This window comes from Rhinatrema bivittatum, chromosome 2, assembly GCF_901001135.1.
Source record: "Rhinatrema bivittatum chromosome 2, aRhiBiv1.1, whole genome shotgun sequence".
NCBI lineage: Eukaryota > Metazoa > Chordata > Amphibia > Gymnophiona > Rhinatrematidae > Rhinatrema > Rhinatrema bivittatum.
In genome coordinates, this window is record NC_042616.1 from 461,817,659 (window position 1) to 461,841,283 (window position 23,625).

The window sequence follows — 23,625 nt, forward strand, 5'->3', positions numbered from 1 at the left end:
CAAGTTCTTATATACCGCTTTATACAATTGGGTAATTGATCTATGTGGTTTACAAATTGGTTACATACATAAATACAAAATAAAATAACAGATAAAACAAGTTAAGATAAAATAAAAGCAATATACAATAACAGACTAAAAATTAAAACTTAGATAAGTAAAAAGTCATAGAACAGTAACTATGTGATTTTGTAGGCAATGGAGCAGAAATATGTTTTTAAAGCTTGAGGCTAGTCCCTTTATCCCAAGCTCCCTGCATTTCAGTCATTTTGATATTATTTTTTACATAAAGAGCTACGCCTTCCCTTTTTCTGCCATCCTTATAATTCTTAAACAGATTGCTGCCTGGGATGATGTTACCCCATTTATAGAACTCATTGAACCACATCTCTGTGATGGCAACAGTGTCCAGGTCCTTCCCCACCATAAGGGTGTTACACTCACCGCCTGCAGCAACCCCATGGTGCAGCCCTCATACCTTGCTGCTCAGCCTGTAGGACCCAGCTCTTTGTCGCTAATGGCGGTGGGCCGCCAGCCCTGACCTCGGGCGTTCACCAGCAGCTCTGGCCTTGCATCGCATCCCGGGACCTCCAGTCGGGACGCCTCTGTCCGTCAAGTCTCTCCATGTGGGCCACGGAGAGACACCTCCAGTAGCACCACGCCACCTTGACACCTTTAAAGAGCCCACAGTGGGAATCAGGCCGCGGACCTGGATGATGATGTCACGTCCTGCACCATATAAATGCTCCAGTTTTCCACAGAAGCTTTGCCTTTGCAACAGGTTCTCCTTGGTTTGCCTGTCCCTGGTTTCCAAGTGCTCGTTGATTCTCCGTGTCTCCTGATCGTGTCTTCGGTTCCTGGTTCCTGTGTTCATCTTCTCTTCATGTGCTGATTGACTTCCTGGTTTGACCTCTGCTTTGCCTGACTACGCCTGCCTTTCCAAGCCTGATCTCTGCTTCGTCTGACTAAGCCTGCTTTCTCCAAGCCTGACCTCTGCTTCGTCTGACTATGCCTGCCTTCTCCGTGCCTTGACCATTGCATTGCCTGACCATGCCTGCCTTCTCCTTGCCTTGACCATAGCTTCGCCTGACCATGCCTGCCTTCTCCGTGCCTAGACCATGGCTTCGCCTGACCCGCCTGCCTTCTCCATGCCTTGACCATTGCTTTGCCTGACCACGCCTGCCTTCTCCGTGCCTTGACCATTGCTTCGCCTGACCACGCCTGCCTTCTCCGTGCCTTGACCATTGCATTGCCTGACCATGCCTAACTTCTCCATGCCCTGACCCTAGCTGTGGACTACTACATTTCAGACTTTCTGAAGTCCAGAATTCCACATTGTTTGCTACGCCATCTAAGTGCTGCCAATCTTAATTCCAGCTTGACAGTAACTTATCTGTCTCTGTCCTCTGGACGTGGACTATTAAGGCTTTGGCCTTCCTCTGTTCAGGCACCCTCAGTATCTCCTGGTTCCTTGGTGTTTGAGTTCCAGTTCCATATCCCGTCCAAGATAGTACTTCACCATCTGCTGGCTGCTGTCTCTGGGCTGAACCATCTACTACTCATACTGATTCTCGAGGCCCGCCTAAGTCCTGCCGGCCCCGGCACCCAAAGGCTCAGCCTGAGGGGAATGTGAGCTGGTATAGGTGAAGCTCCAGTGGCCTCTCACTTCAGCCCACTCCACCTGTTGACGGTGGGGACCCGTAGGCCCCTGCCTTTGGGTTGCGTCAACCCTACCTCAGCCCAATAATCCACATCCAATGCAACAAAGGGTTTGAAGATCAGGAATTGTTTTGCTTAGACAAGCATTTGTGCTCATGGCTTTCCATTTATTTCTTCTTGGCTCATCTTAACACTATATAGCCTCATATCTGCACTCCTTTCCTTCCCTTTTGCTCAACAGTAGATTAGTGAGTTTCCCATTTTAGTGGATTTCCCTACAATCTTCATTTGTTTATGGGGTATAACAGCTCAAATCCATTGTTTTCCATTAACCATCTCTCTCCCTTAACCACCTGACTCTGAACATGATTAGATTCTGCTTTGAAATGCCTGAAAGGCAGAAAGTAAATCAAAACTAACTAAATAAACGCTGTTCACCATCTAGTGGCACACTGTAAGCCTTCCAAGCTTCAAAAGTTAATATTGTACCATTAACAATGCACTTAATGTTGTGGTGCAAACATCCAAAACAAGCTCCTCTTAACCCTATTGTCTCTGTCAACATATGTAGAATACCTGTTTCCATTTCCTGGTGTCCATGCTAAAAGAATCTCCACATTTGTATTTTTTTATCTAAACTGAACATCACTTTTCAACACTCTTCCAAGCAAACATAACATAACATAACTTTTCTGGTTGGACTAGAGGTCGCTAGCCCTGAGCCCTGTTGAAATCATTTCTTTACCATGGACTCAGTCACACATATAGTCCTTTAGATATGATCATTTTCTTAACAGGCATCCTGACTTTGACCACAAAGGACTTCCCTCATGGTTAACTAGCTCAGGCACCAGCTCATGCTCCTGTGAGATCCCTGAGTCTCACTTCTTGTCCCACTATTCCTCCCCCATAGTTGGTACAGAAGACTACTGTGTGGTAGTCTTCAAGAGTTTTGGATCCTCCAGCTCTGTTTCTGAGATGCCTACAGTTCTCCAAATACTGACCATTGTGTTTGTTGACATCATATGATAAGGGAGCCACTTCTTTGTTAACAGTTCTTTGGACCTACTCTTCCTTCTGATGTTCTTCCAGTGGCTGTACACAAATGGTGTCAACTGTTAACAGGGCAGGAACTCTTTGTACTAGTTGAAATCTCTTAGTCATTTTTTTTTGTTTATAGATGTTGCCCCTGGCATTCAGGGTGTCACGGTGGATGTTATGAGCCAGGGCTATACCTGTGCCTCTGGGATTCTAACTGCATAGAAGAAAAAAATCAGTCTTTCAAGGTCCTTAGGGTTTTTTTTTAACCTGTAGTTCTGCAAACTGTCCAATCAAGATAAAAAAAAAAAAAAACCACACAGTAACTGTTGTCCAAAATAAAACTTTTTACTGGTTATTGATTGCAGAAAACAAAATCCATAGACAAATCACCAATGCTTAGTGCACCAATCAATACAGAAAAAATTCAGAAGCACAAAAATAAAATCAGTCTCTCACAGTGGCAAATACTTTACACCCTGGCAGATAAGCTCTGTAAGGTAGGAACCCTTCTCGCTGTGCTTTTCCCATTTATCTGTTTCTCTGGATGCAATTTTCTCTCTATTTTCTCTTTCTCTTCCAACAGTCACAAACAGATGAGCCTCTAGCTGATTCCTTATTTCATTCAGCAATTCTTAGGACCTTCCTTTGTTAGGCACTTTTCCCTCTGAACTTCCTTTGTTAGGCACTTTTCCCTCTGAACTTCCCCAACGGGGCTGTCGTGGAATTAAAAAATAAGAAGCAAGCCAACAAATTAAAGAAGGCTCCGTGACAACGCTCTCATAAGGAGATACTTAAGGATACCCCCTGAAGCAGGACGATGATGTCCGAAACACAGCTGTGTCGGGTGAACTACCAGGAATGGAGTAGATGAGTATTAGTGTCTCTTGTGTGTACTCGTGAAGATTGCTTGACAGTCAATGACTGATTTTATTATATAGAAAATTTTCTACTAAAAAGATAGGATTGATGAGTGAAAATTAAAATTAAAGTAAGGTGACCCTGCACAATGGTAGAGTCTGTCACATAATACAGACCCTCGAAGTAAGGGGCCTACATATATTTGGCTAAGATAACCTTTGAGGTGTTTAAGATATACCTGATGTACCAGTATTTTTGATATTGTTGTTAGACAGTTCGGTACACTGGAATACAGTGGTTTTGGGTAAATAGGTTGTGGTGAATAATAAGGGCTCATTTTATTAAAGGGGATGTCACAAACTAGACAGATACTTCACTGTCCAACAAAATTTCTCAGCTGTGTATTCATTCTTAGCCAATAGACATATTCTTTAGCTCACTGAAGATGGCTATCAATCCCTAGGTGGGATTCATGTATCTTTCTGTTTTTTATTTGTTGTAATTATGGCTCCCTGTCTCTGGAACAGAATACCATCTTGTATGCTCGGCTCTACCCTTAAGTAATAATACTGTTTGGCTTTTGTTGGCACCTGGCTTTTGTCTGGTGGCAATCCCTCCAATGTTATATTTTTTGACAGCTAGAAGGCTTGTATCTTTATTTGTTGCTGCTTTAATTTCCATAAATTTTGTAGTTGACATGGGCAGGTAGTGAATCATGTTAATTGATTCAATATCCTCATCTCTTTTTACAGCCATGATGTGAACTTTCCTAAAGTCCCAACTCATTCTAGCCACTAGGATGAGCTATAATCCTGGACAGAATCTGATATCCACCTGCTATCACTGGAGGTATATTAAGATCCTATAAAGTTGTTTTGGTGCACTTAGAAGTGATTCATACATGATGGTCTCCAAGGGCCTAAAATATGATCGAACTACTATGGGCTGCCTGTAAGAAAACTGATGGAACTGTGCCAAAAACTACAGCTAAGGGTTCTTTTTTGTCTTGTGCGTATCCTTGTTCCATGTCCGCCAAGGCTCTGCAGGCATGTGCTGTAGGTTTCTGTCTCTGCCACGAAACAGTACCAGAGTCTTTCTCTTATGTATCACATTGGAGGCTGAGAGGTTGCCCAGGCTTATAGTACCTTAACATTGGTGCATCCATAATCATCTGCTTCAGTGTCTCAAAAGCCTTTTGCTGTGGTGCTTCCCATCACCATTCTTTACCCTGCTTTATGAGTTCACTTAATAGAACAGCGGTAGCTGCCAACGGGGGACATAACTTGACAAGGCAAAAAAACAACAAGGGGACAACCTTATGTCGTGGAAGGAATTTTATTAAAAAGCCCGACTCCGGCCGAGTTTCGCCAAACAAGGCTGCATCAGGGGCTCAAGCCACAATCGTTGGTTATATAAACATCGTTAAAGAGCTTACATGTTTTCAGACATTGTGAGCAAGTCCTTGCTTGTGGTTAATCTTTGCGGTTTTAAGAGTTCTTTTTTATATTTCAAAATTGAAGACGGTGGAAATATTGTACCTAGGTTGACCTACTAGAATATGTAGCAGTGAGAGAATAATCAAGGTCTGGTTTGCTGTCCTTTTTAGGATATGTAGTCTCATATAACCAACGATTGTGGCTTGAGCCCCTGATGCAGCCTTGTTTGGCGAAACTCGGCTGGAGTTGGGCTTTTTAATAAAATTCCTTCCATGACATAAGGTTGTCCCCTTGTTGTTTTTTTGCCTTGGCTACGTGGGATCGCCTTCCGATTTGTTTTATTGGACCATAACTTGACAAGGCCATTTGTTATCCCCATGAACTGCTGTACCTCCTTCATATCACAGGGTGCCAGCATATCTATTATTGTTTTATTTTATCAAGATCTGGCTTCAGTCCTTTGGCTGTAAGCAGATGCCTTATGTATGGTACTTGTTTCTGTTTCAACTGCATCTTTTCTGGGTTCAGCTTTATATATCTTTCTATGCAGCACTGTAGAAATATACCTAGTTTATCATCGTGGTCCCTCTCATCTTGTGATCCGTTCCCCTACAATGAGGGTATTATCAGTAATCATTTATACCACAATAGTTCTTCTAACTCCTCCGTCAGTTTCTTCTGGAGTAGCTCAGATGATGGGCTGATTTTTTTATTGGCATTTGCAAAACACCTGTAGTGTCAAAAGGTGTTGCAGAAGTTGTGAGTCTACTGAATGGTTCATCTGGCTTTCAGCCCAATGTAAAAAGGTGTGCGATGAAACTATGCACTGAATTTCAGTATACAGTTTTTTTTTTAATTTAACCCACATGGTAAACAAAAAAATGTAATTCCTAATAGAGTAAGCAAATTGTATGCTAGTGCATGGGGAGATTAAAAAAAAAATAGCATGTAAACTCAAATTAAAATATGAACTCACCCCATCCAACCTCAGCAAAACCATTATCTGCTATGAGCCCTTCTGCCCAATATTGTCACTGTCGCAAACCCACCTAATGACACCACCTCTAAGAACCATGCATCTTGCCAGCAACTGACCCTTTGCGGGCTCTGCCCCCACCCTTTAGAACTCTGCCTCCTTCTACTAGGCTGGCCCCTGACTTCTTATCTTTCAGAAAATTATTAAAAATGTGGCTGTTTGAGGCAGCTTTTGGCACCAACCATTAACACTGAGCGCCCGTTTTCCACGCAACCTTACTGTATCGGCCTGTTTGTGTGGCAAAATCCACTCTTTACATCACAAATTATGAACATCTTGGTTTTCAAGAGATTAAGAGAGATATCTTCAATTGTGGGCAGTGGGTATTGACATCTTGTTGGTGCTGAATTTAGCGGCTTTGGGTCAATGCAGTCTTCAGAAGAGGCCTTCTTTACTACCTCCATAATAGTAATCCAATCTGAATTATCATAGCATGGCACTTTGATGCCTCTTTGGAGACTACCTAAGTTCTTGTGAAGTGGTTTTCTGAAATTCATTTGTAACTTCCTTCATGGCAGGCAGATCTGTTTTTAGCTGCAACTCCTCTTGCATACAGCATCAACTTTGAAACCTGGATAAAGTTATGTAAGATGCTTTCTCTTGTCAATGGACCAGTGCATGCCATCATCTTTTCTATATGTAGCCCATAAAATTCTGGTGTATTAGATCTATGACTTGCACTGTTTTGTATTCCAGCAATGATTTACGGCCATTGTCACCTATCACTACAAATTTTAACTGGTAATTTTCCTTGTGTCTTGGATTTGTGACCATAAGATACATTTCTCAAGTGGAGACATTGTACTTTTATTGTACAGAATAGGTGAATCAGTGCTCTGTTTTAGATGGTACCCTGAATCCATTGTCTCCCATAGTAGGGTGCTGAAACCGGTCGTTGGAGCCCCCCACCCAGTCAGGTTTTCAGGCTATTTCACATGAATATGCATAAGATAAATTTGCATGCACTACCTCCTATGTGTGCACATATTTACTATGCATATTCATTAGGGATATTCTGAAAACCCAACTGGCTGGGGTGAGGGATGGGTGGAGCCAAGGACCGGTCCTATGGAATTATATTGCATGTGACACTATTTGGTATTATCACAGGATACACTGCTGGTGGGGCAGGAATGACTAGGACTCTCTTTCTTGTCCCTCTGCACACCAAGGGTCTGGCTAAGCATGGGGGAAGGGTAGACAAAGTCAGGGGGGGGGGGTGTCATTTTTAAATATTGGGGATGGGCTTTGGAGGCCAGGGATGAGGTTATTCAATAGAAGTAGAGCTAAATTGTGGGAATGTCACCATGAATATCAGTGAAATGGGTTTGGAAGTCTGAGAAACTTTACCTTTGCCCCAACAACTACCAGGGAAATTTGGGAGGGGACTAGGGTAGGGGGTTGTGCTGATGCCATTGGAGTTGTATCCACTTTAAGTCAGTCAAACAGGACTATTGCTAGGCACCATAGTCTGAAGGGTCCCCAGGGGAAAGTTAGCTTATCTTTTGAAGTGTACAGTAGCTAAATTTCCTAGAATAGTACAGTGGCAATGTTTTTTAGTTGGTATGGCAATGGGCTGCTTTGCATATATTTTTTGCATGTGACACAGCTCATTACTTTTGAATTATTTTTGTGCTAAGCTACAAAATTCCCCAATAATGCATGGTGTGTTAATTGGGAAATAATGTATATTATTCAGTGATAATCCCCATTATTGTGATTTCATAACTTAGTAAATGGACTTCTTAATTAAATCGTCAGCTGTGTGTTTTGTGGAGATATACTGAAATTAGCTGCCATGCTCTTTCCCACTAGTTATCAACCTGGTCCTTGGGTCACGCCATCAGAATTTGTTGAAAATTGCATGCATAGATTAGAACATTGGTTCTCAGCCCAGTTCATAGGACATACCCAGTCAATTGGGTTTTCAGAATATCTACAATGAATATGCATGATTAGTACAATGAAGATGCATAGATTTGCAGCACTGCCTCAATTGTACACAAATCTATCTCAAGCATATTTAATTTATTGTGGACATCCTGAAAACCTGACTGACTGAGTATGTCTCGAGTGTTGAAAAGCACTGTTGTAATGTAAGCATGACTTTTCAACAAATTATGATGGTGTAATACAACCAAAAATGTAATTGTATAGTAAGACAACATCCTTAGCTCATACTGAACTGTTCTGATGAAGGATACATCGCTATCAAAGGCTAGTCAGAAATGCATTGAGGTAGTCCTATAAAATGGTCTCACCTACAATGTTGTTTATTGACCTCTATTTCTAGGCCACTGAGTGGACCTACAGTGATATCATTGTATTTGAAAAAAGTTCTAGAAACCATAGTTGTGTTGCATGCTTGAGGGCACAGCCACAGAACATTCCAGGCTAATTATTTAGGCCTAAGTACTTGTGTGACATTGATGACTATTTACAACAATATAATGACTGAATAATCTTCATTATTTTCAGGGGCAAACGCCATTCTATGTCTGCACCACAGCTGGGACAACAGTGTATGGGGCATTTGATCCTCTGGCAAATGTTGCTGACATTTGTGAGAAGTATGGACTCTGGATGCATGTTGATGTAAGACCTTTTGAAATATTGTTAGTAATTGCCATGCTTGGAACAATGTACCATTTATTCTGTCTGAAATTTAATACATAAGATGCTTTATATTTCCTTTTCAAAGTATTTACATATACAGTGAGTACACACTGATGAATAGATGCAAAATCTTATAATTAAGGGTGTGCCTATAGAAAATAAAACAGAAACAATATTAGTTTTTATCCCCATTCATGCATATGAATAGCATATAATAATGAAATGAGTTCTTTGTCTATGAGACCATGGCAACCTAAAGCACAATGCAACAGAGTTTGACAATCTGGCCCTGGTATCCTGATCTAACAAGTCTGATTTTCAGGCCATTCATAACTAATACAGACCTTCATTTTTATTTTATTTTTCTTAGGAGTTTCAATGACTTTTCCACTAAATGTGTTTCCTATGTGTTATAACAGTCATTTTTCTAATGATTTTTCTTTGTTATAACATTGAATCTATAAGAAACATAAAATAAAAACTGAAAATTAAGGCCCTTAATAATAATTATGCATAAGACATTTTGATTACGTTAGATCTCAAATGTACCTCATGGATATTCATTGTGGATGCCAAGAAAACAAGACCTTTTATATCAAAGACTGTAATATCTTATCGCATGCGAAAACGCCGTAGCACATTTTGATAAATGAGGGGTAAGTCAGATACAAAGGAAACAAGCAAGGAAGTACGCTCTATAGTCTCTGGCCCAGACATTTCCGTCAAACTGAGCACATCAGAAATAATAGGAGTCTAACGCCCTCTTGACTGCTTACCTTGTGGGGTATCCCTGGGTTCAGGACCAACATGGTAGGAGTCCCCCTAAGGCAGACTCTATCAGTACTCATGTTCTTGGTGCCTGGTGCCTCCACCTGGGGAAGCAGGTGTTAGTCGGTGGGATTTCCTTCCCTTTATCCCAGGAAACAAATGAGACTGTGAACAAGGCTATCAGTTTTTACAAGTATATATAGGTTTATTAGATTATACATGTATATACATTTCTACATGACTAAGCATATTGCTAATAGGATGTGTAACAGCACATTTATCTACTCGTGGTTAGTAGTTTCAAGCCATGCAACTATGTACATTTCTACAAGGTAGCAAGAACATTTAATATTTTGCAATTTGGGGTTGTTGGCCCCCACAGTATACCATCATATGGAATAGAAGGGAGCTCTTGCGTTCCCACTTAATCAAGTATTATTATTATCCTCCCCCTTTTATCCCAAGTCCTAACCATGTGAAAAGATGCAAATGGGCTAGTGGGCACTGTTGGCCTGGGGTCTGTTGTATTTAAATTGTCTCTTTCTGCTCTGCTGAGAGGTCTGCTCCACTGAAGGCTCCATGCCAATGCTGGGGTCCACACCTTCCTGGGGATCTGACTCTGCCTCCTGGTCTGTCACTGGGGTCCACACCCTCCTGGGGGACCTGACTGCCTCCCAGTCTGCTGCTGGGGTCCACTCCCTCCTGGGGGACCCAACTCCATCTCCCTGTCTGTTATTGGGGCCCCTTTCTTCTAGGGGACCACTCCATCTCTGGGTCTGCTGCTGGGGTCCCCTCACTCCTGGTAGACTGCTCCACCTCCAGATCTGCTTCTGGGGTCCTTTTGCTCCTAGGGGACTGCTCACTCTTCTGCTGGGATCCCCTTGCTCAAGAGGGACCCAGGGTTACCTCCCTTGGTCGGATGGTTTTCTCTGGCTTGGGTTTACAGCTCCACTAGGCTCATGGCTAGTGCTAAGTGATTCAAGCCCTCCACAGACTCAACTTTCAGTGATTTTAGCTCCGCTAAGCTCATGGCCAGTCATTTGCTGTTACCCATGATAGCCCCCTTTACTGCCCTTACCCGCAAGGATGCCAACACCAAACATTGGCCACCCAAAGCTATTGAAGCATTTCAGAAGTTAAAGAATGCTTTTGCTGACAAGCCTTGCCTATGTCACCTAAATTCTACATGACCCTTCATCTTAGAGGTAGATGCCTCTACCCTGGGGGTAGGGGCCATTCTCAGTCAACACACTCAGAAGGGGTACTTCATCCATGTTATTTCTTTTCTAAGATGTTCTCCCTGGCTGAATTCAATCACAGCATTGGAGATTGAGAACTCTTGGCCATCAAACTGGCTTTTGAGGAATGACACCATCTACTCGAAGGAGATCAATACTGTGTTAAAATATACATGGACCACAAGAACCCCGAACATGTAGATCAAACTCAGCAGCTTAATGCAAGACAAAACCATTGGTCTTTGTTCTTCACTCACTTCAATTTCAAATTATGATATCGCCCTGCACTCAAGAACCAACAGGCAGAAGTCCTCTCTCACTATTTCCAGTCCTAGGATGTCCCAGAACCTCCCAGGATATCATTGATCCCTCTAAGATATTCCTAGTGACTACAGTACCCATCCCTCTAGAAAAGACAATTGTACCTTTCAGATTGCATGAAAAGGTGTTGAAATAGGCCTATGACTCCTGTTTCGCAGATCACCTGACTAGGCATGAATCCTTGAATTGCTTCAATGACATTACTGGTTGCCCCAAATGAAGCAAGATATCAAGGCCTAGTTGACTCGTGCCCTACTTGTGCATAGCAAAAAGCACTATATGACCAACCCTGAAGGCTGTTACAGTCATTGCCAGCCCCCAGGGAACCTTGAACCCACCTGTCCATGGAATTTATTATGAAACACTCTATCTCTAACGGCGCTTCCATGATTTGGGTGATGATTGATCGATTTTCGAAGATGGCACACTTCATCCCATTACCAGGCATTCCATCCATGCCAGAGTTGGCACGTCTCTTCACCCTCCACTTCTTTTGCCTACATGGCCTACCTAAGCATATGTTATCAGATAGAGGAGTTCAATTCACTGCAAAGTACTGGTGCTCTCTCTGAAAAGGTTTGGTATCATGCTCAATTACACCATGGCTTATCACCTGCAAGGCAACCAGTCATACCTTTAAGACCTTCCTCCACTCTTACAATAATGAGTGCCAGGATAACTGGTCCACTCTCTTACCTTGGGCTGAATTCTCCCATACTAATCACATCAATGCAGCCACCAGTTCCTCCCCTTTCCAGCTGGTCTATGGAAAATAGCCTCTGCCCCCTCTGTCACTGCCTGTGACAATTTATTCTCCTGCAGCTCAATTCTCTGACCAGGAATGGCATGAACTATGGGAACAGACTAATCAGTTGATCAACAAGGCCGCTGCCCGAGCCAAGAAAATGGAAGATGCCCAAAGAAGGCCAGACCCTAAGTTCAAAGATGGAGAGAAGGTTTGGCTGCGTAATCAACACTTGCTCCTATGACTCTCCTCTATGTATATGGCACAACACTATATTGGACCTTTCTCAGTGCTTCGGCAACTGGGCCCTCTTACATACCAATTAAAGCTACCACCCATGTTAAAGATCCACAATTTGTTTCACGTTTTACTTCTTAAGCCAGTAGTACTTTCTTGATCCTCCAGAGTGCCACCCGAACCACAGGAGGTGGCCGCTGACGAAGATGTTATATTTGCGGTCCAAGAAGTCCTGGATTTCCAGCAGAGGGGAAAAGAGTCAAGCATCTGATCTCATGGAAGAACTACAGCCCAGAAGGAATCTCATAGGAGCCATCCTCCAAAATCTTGGATCTTAACCTCCAGACTTTCACCAAAGGTACCTCAGGAAACCCAAAGTCTCAGGGAGAGTCTTAGTGGGGGGGGGGGGGGGGAGGTTATTAACCCCGTGAACCACTGCCCTCACCTCTGGTCCTGAGCTGACTGCACTATCCCCCAAAGTGAAGCACCAGCTGACCCTTCACACAGTGCAGTGGTGCAAGGCCACTCTCAGATGCAGTGAGAAGCTGCTGGCTTCCAACGCGTCGCTAATTCCAATGCTCCAAGCCTCTCCCTGGGGGTCCAGCGGGGGTCCGGAAAACGATCTCCTGCCGCGAATCGTTTTCCGTACGGAAAATGGCGCCGGCAGGAGATCGACTGCAGGAGGTCGTTCAGCGAGGGTCCAGAACCCCCGCTGAACGACCTCCTGCAGTCGATCTCCTGCCGGCGCCATTTTCCGTACGGAAAACGATTCGCGGCAGGAGATCGTTTTCTGGACCCCCGCTGGACCCCCAGGGACTTTTGGCCAGCTTGGGGGGGCCTCCTGACCCCCACAAGACTTGCCAAAAGTCCAGCGGGGGTCCGGAACGACCTCCTGCAGTCAAATCGTGTTGGTCTATGGCTGCCGCCATTTTGCGTCGCCATTTTGAAAAATGGCGCCGGCTGAAGACAACACGATTCAATTGCAGGAGGCCGTTCTGGACCGCTGCCGTTCCGGACCGCCGCTGGACCCCCAGGTAATTTAAGGCATTTGGGGGGGGGGTTCGGGAGGGTGGGGGATTTAATTTAAAGGGTCGGGGGTGGGTTTTAGGGGGTTTTAGTGTGCCGGCTCACGATTTTCACGATTTTCATGATACTTTAAACACCCAAACGGCAACAATACAATTCCCTCCCCCTCCCAGCCGAAATCGATTGTTAAGACGATCAAGGACACGATTCACATCTCTACTTTCGAGCATCAGGCACGGAATCAAAGGACTTGGTCACGCTTTGGTGTGAGATGTGAAGCTGAGCCAGATAAAGGAGAGCAAATCTAATTTTCTTTTATTTATTTATTTATTTATTAAAGGCTTTTATATACTGACTTTCTTGATACAAATCAAATCAACTCGGTTTACATCGAACTAAGCAGTATCTGTAAACCAACCAATCAACAAGAGACAATTTAAAAGGAGCATAAAGTTACATTATAACAAGGATGCCTTAACTGGGAGTAGGTAAAAAGAGAGGGAGAACGAAGATAAAGTACTATATACAATAGAGTATGGGAGGGAGGCAAGGAGCCAACCTCATGATAACTTGTAAGCGTGATTTAGCATTTGTTTATTTACATAAATGATGGAACAATTCTAAGTCAGGCTGTTGGGCTAGAGGCGGGGAAGGCTCGGCAGAACAGCCATGTCTTTAGTTTCTTTTTAAAAGTTAGTAGACAAGTTTCCTGCCTGAGGTCCGGAGGCATGGCGTTCCAGATGGAGGGACCTGTGATAGAGAATGTCCTGTCTCTGATGTTTGAATGGTGTACAATTTTGATTGGAGGAACATGTAAGGATCCCTTGTAGGCATCCCTTAAGGGTCTGGCCGTCGAGTGCAATTTGAGAGGGTGTAGCAGATCAAGAGGGGTCTGATAGTGAATATTTTTGTGGATAATTGTGAGTGATTTATAGAGAATCCTGAAGTTTACTGGGAGCCAGTGAAGATCTTTTAGAATGGGAGAGATATGCGCGCTCCGATTGGTATTCGTCAAAATTCTCGCTGCTGCATTTTGGAGCAACTGGAGGGGTTTTATAGTAGAAGCCGGGAGACCTTGCAAGATGGAATTGCAGTAGTCAATCTTGGAGAACAGAATGGATTGGAGGACAGATCTGAAATCGTAATGGAATAGGAGCGGTTTGAGTTTTTTGAGTACTTGTAGCTTGTAGAAGCACTCCTTTGTAGTGTGTGTTATAAATTGCTTTAGGTTCAAGTGACTATCAATTATGACTCCAAGATCTCTAGCGTGGGATATTTGTATGTTAGATTGCAGTTGGTGATGGAAGGGACTGCCTTCTGGGGTGATTAGCAATAGTTCTGTCTTGGAATGTTGAGCACCAGGTTGAGGCTTGAAAGGTGATGGTTGATCGTTTGCAGGTGAGAGTTCCATAACTTGAGTGTTGAGTCCAGTGAATTGGATATGGGGATTAAAATTTGAACATCGTCTGTGTATATATAGAACTTAAGTTTTAGATTTGAGAGTAAATGGCAGAGAGGGAGTATGTAGATGTTAAACAGGGTGGGCGATAAGGAGGAGCCCTGGGGGACTCCGAATGGGGCATTAGTGTGAGAGGATTCTTTGTTATTGATTTTAACCTGATAGCCTCTATTGCTAAGGAAGGAGTCGAACCATTTAAGAGCTGATCCTGCAATTCCTATGTCTGATAGCCAGTTTAGAAGGGTATTATGATTTACAATATCGAAAGCTGCCGAGATGTCAAGAAGGGCTAGGAGGAATGACTGTCCTTTATCAAAGCCAATGTATATTTGATCAAGGAGTGAGATGAGGAGGGTTTCGGTATTATGTTCTTTTCGGAAACCGTATTGTGACGGGTGTAGGATTTTATGGTCTTCTAGGTAATTTGAAAGTTGCTTATTTACGATTTTCTCCATGATCTTAGCTACAAACGAGAGATTTGAAATGGGGCGGTAGTTGTTGAAGTCGTCCGGATCCAGGTTCGGTTTTTTGAGTATGGGTTTGAGGGTGGCCGATTTGAGAGCATCTGAGAATATTCCATGTGAGAGGGAACAGTTGATAATATCAGCTAGATATTTGGAGATGTATTCTGGTATGAGAATCAGAAATTTGGAAGGTATTTGGTCCAGAGGGTGGGTCGAAGGTTTCATTCTTTTTATCAGATTTTCCACCTCTATAGTGTGAGTAGGATCAAAGGATTCTAAGCTTATGTCTGTGTTCGGTAGGTGGAGGGTATCCGGTGATGAGATCTGAGCAGAGACCTGTGAATTCTTTGTGTTTCACTGTGACTCGGGGGGAAAATCTTGAAAGACCAGAATTTTAGCGTGGTCATAGAGAAACTCCTGCGTCTTGCGATAATGCTGCAGAACCAGAGATTTATGCACATAATGAAGAAATCTCGCAATGACTACACGAGAGCAGCGATTTTGTTCACCCTCAGTCCAGCGGCCAATGCGATGTGCATGCTCCAGCAGGCCTCCCGATGGTGATGCAAGAGAGTGATAAGGGGTTTATTAGACCCTGTAAATTCTCCTCGATGTATTCTGACATCGCCTTGTTCTCAATCGCTGAGAGTGGATAGTCCTTTAGGAGGTTCAGTATTGGGTTTCAGACTTATGGCACAGTCATAAGACCTATGCGGAGGAAGGATGTCAGCAGCTTCTTTGGAAAACACATCACTAAAGGATGCGTATTGGGGTGGCAGTCCCGGCAAACTGGAGTAGTAGGCATGCAGATGACAGGAGAAATCTCCTTAAGGCACTTCCCATGACAACCTGGGCCCCAGCGGGAGAGTTCCAAGGATGCCCAGTCAAATTGGGGTTGGTGCAACTGCAACCAGGGTAACCCCAGGTCGATAGGGTGCATGGCCTTCTCTAACACAAAGAAGAGAATTGATTCAGTATGGAGAGCTCCGGTGCGGAGAGTTACCGGTACAGTTTGGCAGGTCACGTCACCCGGTAAGGGCTCTCCATGGATGGAGGATAGGAATAGTGGAACCTTCAAAGTGACGAGGGGAATCCTCAGATGCTCCACTAGGCGTCGAAGAATAAAGTTGCTTCCTGCCCGTGAATCCACCAGGGCAAGAGTTTTAACCTTAGACAGTCCACAGATCAAGGAGACTGGGAGAGAGAGCGGAGGAGAGGGCGTAGTAAGGCCTAAGAACAGTCTCCTGCAGGACTTAGGCCCGTCCATTTCCCAGATGAATTGGGCATGTTGGGACATCGTGACCAGTCTGTCCACAGTACATGCATCGACCATGCCTCTTCCAAAGTCTTCTCTCTTTGGAAGTCAAATGTTTGCGACCAAGTTGCATCGGTTCATCTCCACTGGCAGCAGGAATTACTGGAACCATCTGAGGTGCAGGTTTAGCACTAGCCTCCTTCTGACCAAGTCCTCTATTAGGCCGGAGCTCCTTCACCTTATCACGAAGCCAGTGATCAATCCTAGTAGCCAAAGCCACTAGTTCATCCAGCGAGTCAGGTGTTTCACGAGCGGCCAGCTCGTCTTTCAAATGAGTATCCAGGCCTTTGAAGAAGAGGGTCTTCAGGAATTTGGGGTCCCAGCAGAGTTCTGTAGCAAGAATCTTAACCTCTATCGCAAAATCAGCCAGTGGTCGGTTGCCTTGTTTCAGGTCCACCAGAGCAGAACTGGCAACGGTCACTCGAGCAGGATCATCGAAAAAGGATTTAAATAAGTCCAAAAATCCATCTATGTCCTGCAAAATAGGATCCTTGCATTCCCACAGAGTAGAGGCCCAAGACAAGGCCCTTCCATCAAGATAAGACAGAATGTAAGTAGTCTTGGAAAAAGCAGTTGGGAACTGAGAAGGCTGTAATGCAAAATGCATGATGCACTGGTTTAAATCTCTCCAGAGAAATGAACTGGAGCAGCCAGCAGTACAGCAGTCTTTAAATTTACTTCATGTAACTAACCTTCATTGCTGGAATTAGCACCTTGGGTCTTCTGTGTGTACAGCTGATGAAACGCTGAAGTGAGTTTCTGCAATGCGTCTTGCTGTTCAGAAATGCGCAGGGCCAGGCCCGGAATGGCCTGCAGGGCATTGAGCTGTGCCAGATCCATGGAGTTAGCAATCTGTTATTGTTTGTAAGGTTTTGGGTGGACTCTTGGACACTGTGGCTGCTGACCACGCCCATGGGGGAAGTCCCATGAGGGGCCACAGGTCAGGCTCAGCTTTAGGACACACAACACAGATAGATATTTTATTAACAGTATTGAGGAGCCACCAGAGGTGGCAGTAGTGAGCAGAGATGAAGCCCGGCTGGGCTTGTAGTCCCTCAGGCTCTGGAACAGCTGTGCTGTAGTGAAGAGAAACTGAGATAGTGAGTACAATGAAGTATATGCAGGGTTCTGGAATAGAGCCTCGTTGGTTGAATACTCACACAACGGTTTCTCTTGGTAGGAATCACAGAAGCTGGAAAGCGGCAGGCCCTCAAGGAGCCAGTACCTGGTTCCAGAGAATAGCTCTGAGAGAAGTAGATGGTAACTCACTGATGGTATAGGCAGCGGTATCTTCCAGGCAGAAGTGAAGTCCAGGCAGCGAGTCCGAGAACATGGGCCCTCGAGGAGCAAGTACTGGTTCCAAACAGCGACCTGAAAGAGAAGAGAGAGGCCCCCGAGGAGTAGGTACCCCAAATAAAGTAAGTCCAATAATGGAGAGGCAGAGTAGCTAGGTATGGAGAGCAAATCCCATCCGTAAGGAATCCCTGACCTTGCTAACTCGATTAGCTAACAGTAGCGTAGGCTTTTTGTATCCGTGTTGCGTGACATCATCACAGGGGGACGCCCCTGAGGTTCGCGCCAAAGAAAGTATTTGAAGCAGGGCCGTGCGGCGCGAGTGCCCTAAGGCAGCTGGACAGCATGGCGGGAGGCAGCGCCCAAGCTGGACCGGGGACGCTGGAGAGGATGGCAGGCAGACGCCGCGGCAGCCAAACATTCGTCATCTGCGGGAGGAGTCGCCAGACAGGTAAGGAGGGCAGAGTGGAGACGTCGGGCAGCAACAGTCGTAACACATACGCCTTATCATTTTGGTTGCCCTTCTCTGTACTTTCTCCAGTGCAACTGGTGCAACAGAAAATGATCCTGTAGCAAGGACCTGCTCTCCAGGTGGTGCATTGTCCTCTCGCACCAAGGATGTTTCTCCCAAGGTTTCTGCCTAGGAGGCAAGGGTTAGGTTGGCCATCATAGTTGGTGATTTGTTTATTAGGAATGTAGACAACTGGGTGACTGGTGGGCGTGAGGATCACCTGGTAACATGCCTACTTGGTGTGAAGGTGGCAGACCTTACGTGTCACCTAGATCGGATTTTAGACAATGCTGTGGAGGAGCCAGCTGTGAGCACCAACAACATAGGAAAATATAGAGGGAGGCTCTGTAAGCCATGTTTAGCTGAAATCTAGAACCTCCAGGGTAGCATTCTCTGAAATACTCCCTGTTCAATGCGCAGGTCCCCAGAGGTAGGCAGAGCTCTGATATCTCAATGCATGGATGAGATAATGGTGCAAGCAAGAGAGATTCAGTTTTGTAAGGAACTGGTGAACCTTTTGGGGAAGGGAGAGTCTCTTCCAAAGGGATGGGCTTTACCTTACCCAGGGTAGAACCAGGCTGCGGTGCTAACCTTTAAAAAGGAGATAGTGGAGCTTTTAAATTAAATCAAAGGGGAAAGCTGACAGTTGCTCAGCAGTGCATGATTCGGAGGGAGGTATCTTCGAAGGATACTAATAAAGCATTTTAGAGTTAGGGCATCCCGACAGTGAGGTTCCAATAATAAGAAAAGTAGTCCAAGTGCTTGTAATTAAAGAATCACCTGAGCTAAAAGATTTTATTTTATGCCTGTCATCTGAAGATCAGAATGTTATAAACAAAAAATGCACTTTGAAATGTTTGTATGTTAATGCCAGAATTCTAAGTAAGATGGGAGATTTAGAGTGTATAGCAGTTAATGATCACAGACTTAATTGGCTTTTTTTTGGACTTGGGCTGAGGAGAAGCTAGGTACTTGGACCGGTGAGCTGATCCAGATCAGTAGCCTTCCAGAACTCACTAAGTGATTTCTTACTCATTTTTATATGTATACTTGTGGTGTTTAATTGCAAAAGTGTTGTCTGTATTGGGCATTTCTCCTTTGGGGCAGGTGACTCATTGTGTATTGCAGGAGGCCATTACAAACTCCTCAATCTGATTTAGATTGCAAGGAGACACCCATAACTACAGATTCTTTTGGCCAGTTAAGTAAAAAAAAGCTAGTTAGACTTATTTTAGACTGCTTTCTTGGTGATATTCTTCTGTATTTCTGTAGTTCAAGCACTGTAATCTCTTTATTTTTCTAGGTAGTCAGCTTGTTTGGGGGAGGGGATGTTAAATCAATAGCAGATACAAAGTCTGATGAACAGCCGTGGGCAAGTGTTAACTGTTTAATTCTTCCCCACCTGACCCCTCTACCACTCACCCCTGGGTTTGTTCTCCTAATATAGCCTGCCTGGATACATAATTGAAAACAAGATAATTTGGAAATTTGGCAATTCCTTAGGTGTTCTCCATCAAATCAATTGAGCAGAATGAGGACTATCCAATGTAACAACTGTGGAGCCTTTATTTTGTGGCAAATCATTTATTTATTTAAAAATTTTATATACCGACGGTCGTTGGGAACATCTCATTGGTTTACATGAAACAGAATGCAGCGAACAAGCTTTACATAAACAAGGAACTGAAGTAATAAAAACTGAAGTAATAAAACAAGGAACTGAAGTAATAAAATTTTGGGCTAGCAAGGCACCGGGAAGGTGAAGAGCTATACATATAGATCATCTGGAAGCTTAGGGCTTGCCCCATTTGTTCAGATCTCTCTTCCATGAAAAAGAAGTTGACTCAAATTAAAGCTGAATCAGCTGCAATAAAAATATCAGAAACTACCAAAAACTCCTCTCTCACTTTATAGTAATCAGGAATTACCACAGAAAAATCAAAAGCCCAGAAAAAAGGGTTTACAGTGGGCTCAGATAGGATAAGACATGTAACCCATAGACACCCATTCCACACAACTGTGCAGCCCACATGTCCAACCCCACTTACACAGAGTGTACAGGAACCCAAGAACAACTGGATTACAGTGGGCTCTGGTAGAGTAAGACATGTAATGTAGAGACCCACACTCTTTCAAGTGACAAAAGTACTAAATGCCTTCTCTGTATTAGATAATCAAGAAGGGTTTGCAATAGAGACTGGTGATATCTGAAAAGAAAGAAGAAACCCAATGCACACAGAAATTCCATAATACAATCAATAAACATAAGAAAAAGTTCATTGTGCTGGATGACTCAGTCATCAGAGGTACTAATTTGGGAACTTATTTTGAGGAAAACACTACAGTTAAAAGCCTTCCAAGATCATCAGCTGGTAGAAATGCTATTCAAATAGTCAAGGCAATCAAAGAAGAAAGCAAAGACTGTAAAGTTTACATTATCATCCATCTGGAAACCAATGACCTTGCTAGAAATAGCATCTTAGTGGTACAGAGAAATTTCCAGTCTCTGGCGAAGAATATTAGTCACATGGTAAAGACTTTTGCTTTTTCTGAAGTGTTACCTGTTCATGGAAAGGGGAAAGAGAGGCTAAGCCATATACATAACTTCAAGGCATAACTCAAAATTTGGTGTAAGGAACAACATTTTGAATATATTGAAGGCTGGGGCTGTGTATGGAACAGTAAAAGGCTCTATGTCAAAGATGGCTTACATCTTTCTGTGGCAGGAAAAAGCATCCTAAGAGATAAATTCAAATCCTATCCCATAAGGCATTTAAACTGGACTGTGGGGATGGCAGAAGGAAATTAGAATGTCACCCCCCAAATACAACTACAAAGGAAATGGGTGAAGGGGATAACAAAAGTCAGCTGAATTAGACACAAAACAAGTCCAAGAAAAGCAGTAATCTGAACGAGAAAAGCTGGAAAGTATGAGCACAAATGCTCATAGCCTAGGCAATAAAATCCCAGACCTGTAAGCCCTAATGGTGGAAGCGGACTTGGACATTGTTGCTGTGTTGCTGTCAAAGAGACATGGTTCACGGAATCTCATGATTGGGATATGGACATACTGGGCTATAACTTGTTAAGGAAGGACAAAGAAGAAAGAAAAGAGGGAGGAGTAGCTCTTTATGTCATAAACAATATCCAAGCAACTGAGCTGCAAGGACATTGGGGTAAAGAAGAAGCATTATGGGATGTCCTAAAAAAAAGATGATCATGCATCCATTTTTACTGCAGTGGTTTACAGGCCTCTAAATCAAATGGAAGAACTAGACAGAGATCTGGTTGAAGACATCCAAAAGATGGGAAAGAAGGGAGAAGTGGTGATTGTTAGAGATTTTAATCTGCTGGATATAGACTGGAGAATCCCTTCTACAGAATCTAACAGAAGTAGACAGATAGTGGATGTCCTGCAAGGGGCTCTGTTCAAACAAATGGTAATGGATCCTACTAAGGAGGGAGCTATACTTGATTTAGTGCTCACTAATGGGGATAATGTCTCTAATATGTTGGTGGGTGCTCACCTCAGCACCAGGGATCGTCAAACGGTATGGTTTGATATTGCAAATAGGATACAGAGAAGTCACATGAAGACTCGAGTTTTGCATTTCAAAAATACGGACTTTGTTGAAATGGGAAAGTACCTGGAGGGAGAACTAGAAGATTGGGAGAAAATGAGAGAGGTGGAACAATAGTGGGCCGAGCTAAAAGGAGCAATTACAAAGGCAACTAATCTATGTGTTAGAAAAGTAAAAAAAAGCAAGAGAAATAAAAAACCTTTCTAGTTCTGAAAGGAGGTGGCTGATAAAATAAAAGCAAAACGAACAGCATTCAAGAAACATAAAGGATCAAAAAGGGAAGAAAACAAGGAAGAATATCTGGTGAAACTGAGGGAGACAAAGAAAGAAATCAAGAAAGCAAAAAGTCAACAGAAGAAAGGATTGCCAAAGAGGTAAAGCAAGGTGACAAATCATTTTTCAGATACATTAGAGAAAGGAGAAAGGTCTAAAGTAGTATAGTGAAATTGAAAGGTGAAAAGGATCAATGTGTGGAGAGAGACGAAGAAATGGCTGAAATATTAAACAAATACTTCAGTTTGGTATTCACTAAAGAAGACTCTGGAGAAGGACCATCACTAGTTAACAAGAAAATGGAGGGGGGTGGAGTAGACAAAAAACTCTGTTTATTGAAGAGAATATATAGGAAGAGCTGATTGACTTTTTTGATTGGGTGACTAAGGTATTGGATAGAGGAAGAGCGCTCAATGTGATCTACTTGGATTTCAGCAAAGCTTTTGAAACAGTCCCGCATAGGAGGCTTGTGAATAAAATGAGAAGTTTAGAAGTGAGCGCCAAGGTGGTGTCCTGGATTACAACTGGTTGATGGACAGAAGACAGCGTGTGATGGTAAATGGAACCTACTATGAAGAGAGAGAGGTATTAAGTGGTGTGCCATAAGGATCTGTGTTGGGACCGGTACTGTTTAATATCTTTGTGAGCAACATTGCAGAAGGGATAGAAGGTAAAATTTGTCTTTTTGCAAATGATATTAAGATCTGCAACAGAGTGGACATGCCAAAAGGAGTAGAGATATTGAGACGTGATTTAAGAAAGCTTGAACGATGGTCGAAAATATGGTAGCTGGGATTCAATGCCAAGAAATTCAGAGTCATGGATCTCGGGTGTGGTAATCCAAAAGAGCTGTACGTCTTGGGGGGTAAAGGGCTGTTGTGCCTGGAGCAAGAGAGGGACCTTGGGGTAATAGTGTCTAGCAATCTGAAGATGGCGAAGCAATGTGACAAGGCAGTAGCTAAAGCCAGAATAATGCTTGGCTGCATATAGAGAAGAATAACCAGTACGAAAAAGTAAGTGATAGTCCCCTTGTACAGGTCCTTGGTGAGGCCTCACCTGGAGTATTGTGTTCAGTTCTGGAGACCATATCTCCAAAGGGACAGATACAGGATGGAGGTGATCCAGAGAAGGGTGACAAAAATGGTAGGGGGGTCTCCTTCAAATGACTTTTGAGCAGAGGTTAAAGGACCCAAATATGTATACCCTGGAGGAGAGGAGGTGCAGGGGAGATATGATACAAACCTTCAGATACCTGAAAGGTTTTAATATGCACAATTGACAAACCTTTTCCATTGGAAAGAAATCAGTAGAACTAGGGGTCATGTAATGAAATTCCAGGGAGGATGACTCAGATCCAATGTCAGAAAATATTTCTTCATAAAGAGGGTAGTGGATGCCTGGAGTGCCCTTCCGGAGAAGGTGGTGAAGACAAAAACTGTGAAAGATTTCAAAGGGGCATGGGATAAACACTATGAATCCCTAAAGACTAGAAGATGGAAATGAAGAAAAGAGTGCATGGGAGTAGCTTGCTGGTGTGGCATTTACTACCCTTAACCAATAAGCATTCATACTGCTGATGCAATTCCATGATTGCTCTCTACTGTAACAGCAGGGGGGAAAGAGGAAAAGTGGAATTAGATTCAGACAGCAACCAACAAGGACAATGGATTTTACTGTCTGGGAAAACAAATACGCATGCAGGGAAAATAAATAAGCATGGGATTAACTTGCTGGTGTGGTGGTTACTA

General features: G+C 43.5%; 1 protein-coding gene across 1 annotated transcript in view; it reads left to right on the forward strand.

The window, feature by feature from the left end:
• Positions 1-23,625, forward strand: part of LOC115083333 (glutamate decarboxylase 1-like) — a 170,374-nt gene that overhangs the window by 75,766 nt on the left and 70,983 nt on the right. The window contains exon 8 of the mRNA XM_029587135.1: positions 8,509-8,625. Within this exon, the coding sequence (XP_029442995.1) occupies positions 8,509-8,625 (117 nt within the window). The remainder of the gene's footprint in view (positions 1-8,508; positions 8,626-23,625) is intronic.